This window comes from Penaeus chinensis, chromosome 13 (genome assembly GCF_019202785.1).
Source record: "Penaeus chinensis breed Huanghai No. 1 chromosome 13, ASM1920278v2, whole genome shotgun sequence".
NCBI lineage: Eukaryota > Metazoa > Arthropoda > Malacostraca > Decapoda > Penaeidae > Penaeus > Penaeus chinensis.
In genome coordinates, this window is record NC_061831.1 from 17,684,989 (window position 1) to 17,689,988 (window position 5,000).

Below are 5,000 nucleotides of genomic sequence, written 5' to 3' on the forward strand. Positions count from 1 at the left end.
AAGGGAAAGGGGGAGGGGAAGGGGGAGGGGAAGGGAAGGGGAAGGGGAAGGGGAAGGGGAAGGGGGAGGGGAAGGGAAGGGAAGAGGAAGGGGAAAAGAAGGGGAAGGGAAGGGGAAGGGGAAGGGGAAGGGAAGGGAAGGGGAAGGGGAAGGGGAAGGGGAGGGAAGGGGAAGGGGAACGGGGTGGGGAAGGGGTGAGGGGGAGGGGAAGAGGAAGGGGAAGAGGAAAGGAAGGGGGACAAGGAGAGGGGAGAGGAAAGGGGAAAGGGGAAAGGGGAGAGGGGGAGGGGGAAGGTGATGGAGAAGAGGAGAGGGAGGGGGAGGAAAGTGATAGATGTGGGAAAAGAAAAGGAGTTGGAGGGAGAAAGGAGAAAAATAAGGGGACGAGGATGAGAGGGATTTTCAGTTAGAAATGGGGACTGAGGGAAAGGTAAAGAAGGATGAAGGATGAAGCGAGGAGGAAGGAGGGTGGAGAACAAGAACGGGAGGATGAATATTCTGCAAGATGAATGGTTATAGACAGGGGGGGGGGGAGAAAATAAAGAAAATAAAGGTAAAAGAGAAAATATGGTAGAGATATAAGAGAAGGGGGAAGAGGAAAAGGGGAAGAGAGCGAAGTGGGCAAAAATGGGGGGGGGGGAATTGGAGCCCCGAGTGCCAGGAATTGTCGCCGCCTTGTGATGGATGTCGTAATGGGCAGCGACGGGGCCGACACCCGCTTGAGGGATCTGCTCTCACCACTCAAAACTCGGCGAAAAGTTGCCCGCCGGATTGGCCCTTCTTCCCCGCAGCCTTGCGCTTTTACTCTCCTCTCCTTCGTTCGCGTCGCTCGGAAAATGTGTGGAGGTGGGTGTACATGCAAATTTATGCATAAATCTTTCTAATATATGTGAGCACGCACACAAACTCACACACACACACACACACACACACACACACACACACACACACACACACACATACACACATACACACATACACACACACACACACACACACACACACACACACACACACACACACACACACACACACATCGCGCATTAATCATAAAGGTCAAGCATTCCCCATTGGTGAGAATAGAAAGACGCATTAATTAAGTTAAGTAAGTTTATTTACCACCCTGGCTATCTGCTATAAATGAAACATGGGTAAAAACTACCGCAGATTTCTACGGACTTTTTCTTTCTTTCTTTTTCTTCTCTTTTCTTTTCTTTTCTTTTCTTTTCTTTCCTTTATTTTTCTTTCTCTGATCTCTGTCATACCCTATATCACTATCCTCATCACCCAAACTCTACCAAAATCATAGCATCATCCCCAGCCTCTAAATACGCAAATGATTCATCACTACAGAAAAATGGGGGAGGGGACGAGTGGGGTAGAGAAACTGCTGCCCCCGGGAACAGAGTAATTATACGGAATCAATCCCAGTACATACCAGCTACATGGCCCCACGCGACAAAAATGCTGCTAATGAAGCGGCCTGATGCGTGCTGGCCGGTGGAAAAATAACTTGGGAATATTTAATTAGCGATTCGGTAAAAGAAAAGAGTCCTCATGGTACTTGAAATGGAAAAATAAGACAGCTTAAAAGTTAGCTATACTCGGTGAAGAGAGAAAGAAAGGGTGGGAGAGATGGAGAGGGGGAAGGAGAGAGAGGGGAGGAAAGCGAAGGAGAGAGAAGGAAGGGCGGAGTGAGGGAAGAAGAAGAAGAAGAAGAAGAAGAAGAAGAAGAAGAAGAAGAAGAAGATAAAGAAGAAAAAGAAGAAGAGAGAGAGGGTGAGAGAGAGAGAGAGAGAGAGAGAGAGAGAGAGAGAGAGAGAGAGAGAGAGAGAGAGAGAGAGAGAGAGAGAGAGAGAGAGAATGAGAGAGAAAGAGAATGAGAGAGAGAGAGAGAATGAGAGAGAAAGAGAATGAGAGAGAGAGAGAGAGAGAGAGAGAGAGAGAGAGAGAGAGAGAGAGAGAGATAGATAGATAGATAGATAGATAGATAGAGAGAGAGAGAGAGAGAGAGAGAGAGAGAGAGAGAGAGAGAGAGAGATAGATAGATAGATAGAGAGAGAGAGGGTGAGAGAGAGAGAGAATGGGAAGGAGGGAGGGAGAGGGAGAGAGAGAGATTTTCAACCAAAAGCACATACACTTGCTTTCTCCTCCGCCTCAACGCCTCGACTTATCCCAAGCTGAGCAGCCTCAAGCAGAACCCTAAATCACTAAGTAATGCCCACGTCCACGCCCCACTCCCGACCCCTCCCACATCCCCCTGCCCCTCTCCCCCTTTCCATACCCCTCACGAATCCCCTTTGATCCTCTTCTCGCCTTCTCCCTAACTTCCTATAACCTTCCCCACGCTACCTGCCGATACCCTTAACCCCCCCATCCCCTCTCCCTTGCCCCCTCCTTCCCTTTAACCCCCTCCTATTCCCTCTCCCTTGCCCCCTCCTTCCCTTAAACCCCTCCTATCCCCCCTCTCTTCCCCCTCCTTCCCTTTAACCCCTCCTATCCCCTCTCCCTTGCCCCCTCCTTCCCTTAAACCCCTCCTATTCCCTCTCCCTTGCCCCCTCCTTCCCTTTAACCCCTCCTATCCCCCCTCTCTTCCCCCTCCTTCCCTTTAACCCCTCCTATCCCCTCTCCCTTGCCCCCTCCTTCCCTTAAACCCCTCCTATTCCCTCTCCCTTGCCCCCTCCTTCCCTTTAACCCCTCCTATCCCCTCTCCCTTGCCCCCTCCTTCCCTTAAACCCCTCCTATTCCCTCTCCCTTGCCCCCTCCTTCCCTTTAACCCCTCCTATCCCCTCTCTCTCTTCCCCCTCCTTCCCTTTAACCCCTCCTATCCCCCCTCTCTTCCCCCTCCTTCCCTTTAACCCCTCCTATCCCCTCTCCCTTGCCCCCTCCTTCCCTTAAACCCCTCCTATTCCCTCTCCCTTGCCCCCTCCTTCCCTTTAACCCCTCCTATCCCCTCTCTCTCTTCCCCCTCCTTCCCTTTAACCCCTCCTATCCCCTTTCTCCCCCCCCCTCCCTCCCGCCCCTACCCCAGGAACACTCACCCTCGTAAGGACAGCCGTGGAGCTCGACGCGCATGCAGACGGTCCGCGGGTGGGGCGAGAAGGGCACGAAGCGGATCTTGGAAGCGATGATGGGCGGCACGAGTTCATTCCGCACCGGCATGTACTGGTTCTTGTTGCCCTGCAGGATCTGGGGGGGAAAGAGGAACGTGCGTTAATAATGCGTGAAAGAAGAAAAACTGAATAATGCGAGAAAGAAGAAGTGGATGAATAATGCGAGAAAAAAAGAAGTGGATGAATAATGCGAGAATGAGGAAGTAAATGAATAATGCGAGAAAGAAGAAGTGGATGAATAATGCGAGAAAGAATAAAAAGCAGTACGATTCTTAAAAAAATTAACATTCTGGAAACTCCGCAATAAACTATTTTCTGTATACCCTCCACTACAATATTGAGAAGTATATACAGCCGCTTGAGCATGCAATTTCTGTTGTTGTTTTTCTGACACAAACAAGAACATATAATTCGTATAACAATTCAAACATTTCAAAGATAATTTTGAAAATCGTATCTATAAATAAGTATTTTTTATGAAACCCATCCGTAACTGACCATTGGCTATGCCTCTCTCATGCGCTCTCTGTCTGTCTCTGTCTCTGTCTCACCCCCCCCCCCCCCACCCTTTTTTCTCTCTTTCGTCCTCTATTTTCCTATTTTGAATTATTTTTACTCCCTTCCTCCTGCTATATTCTCCCAATATCCGTTCCTGCACACGCCACTACACTCAGGTCAGGCTATATCAGGCGTTCATGAAAAAAGGGATATTCGGCTCCCTGCATGCCTCTCTCTCTCGACGTTAGTTTATATGGACTGATAAATTGCGTAACCTATTCGTTGCGGGGGAGATCCATGAGGCAAATTGCTCTAAAACCTCTCTGTTACGTGCCACACACACCCTTCATTCTTTTCTTCGTGTTCTCTTAGTAGTCGATTATAATTTCCCGGAATCCCCAGCATTCCCGAGTGACGCCGGACTTTCTCGGAGTATCTTGCAGCATAATTCCAAAACTCAAGTATCATGCACCTCCATTACTGTAGTTTAAGGATCTGCCTTCATACATCCTCGCAGCACTAACCTTAATTTACACAGTTCACGTGATATACACACACATTTTCACTTAAACTCTCTCCATCACCCCCTATCACCTTACCCTCCCTTGCATCGCTCCAGCCTCGCCTTACCCTCACACTGCTCTCCCTAACCTTCCTCTAGTCCCCCTAGCCTCACCCTCAAGACGTCCTAGAAGAGTGTCAGCGGTGATAAATCAGTAATCGGTTGCATCATTAACCCAAGCACATTAGACTATTCATCACTAAGCTCTGGCTCGTCTTAAAGGCGAAATTCCGGCGAGGGGGGAGGAAGGGGGATAGGAGGGAGGAGGTGGAGGGGAAGGATGGAGGGGTTGGAGGGAGGAGAGGGAGGGAAAGAGGAGAGGAAGGAGAGGGGAAGAAGTAGGATGAGAGGGGATGGGGAAGGAAAAATTTTCTTTCTCTTTCTCTCTCTCTCTCTCTCTCTCTCTCTCTCTCTCTCTCTCTCTCTCTCTCTCTCTCTCTCTCTCTCTCTCTCTCTCTCTCTCTCTCTTTCTCGCTTTCTCTCTCTCTCTCTCTTTCACACACACACACACACACACACACACACACACACACACACACACACACACACACACACACACAGACACACACACGCACACACACACACACACACACACACAGACACACACACACACACACAGACACACACACACACACACACACACACACACACACACACACACAGACACACACACACACACACACACACACACACACACACACACACACACATACACACATACATACACACACACAAACACGCACGCACAATCTGCAAGAACAGAAAAATATAGAGTGGGAGTGAAGGACGAAGAAGCCACGCAACGTAATCGGAAATGTCGAGTAAAC

At 49.4% G+C, this 5,000-nt stretch overlaps 1 protein-coding gene across 3 annotated transcripts in view; it reads right to left on the minus strand.

The window, feature by feature from the left end:
• LOC125031779 (discoidin domain-containing receptor 2-like) overlaps positions 1–5,000 on the minus strand; it is a 740,435-nt gene that overhangs the window by 64,293 nt on the left and 671,142 nt on the right. For all 3 annotated transcript variants that reach the window (XM_047622720.1, XM_047622722.1, XM_047622721.1), the window contains one exon: positions 3,042–3,189. In XM_047622720.1, the coding sequence (XP_047478676.1) occupies positions 3,042–3,189 (148 nt within the window). The remainder of the gene's footprint in view (positions 1–3,041; positions 3,190–5,000) is intronic.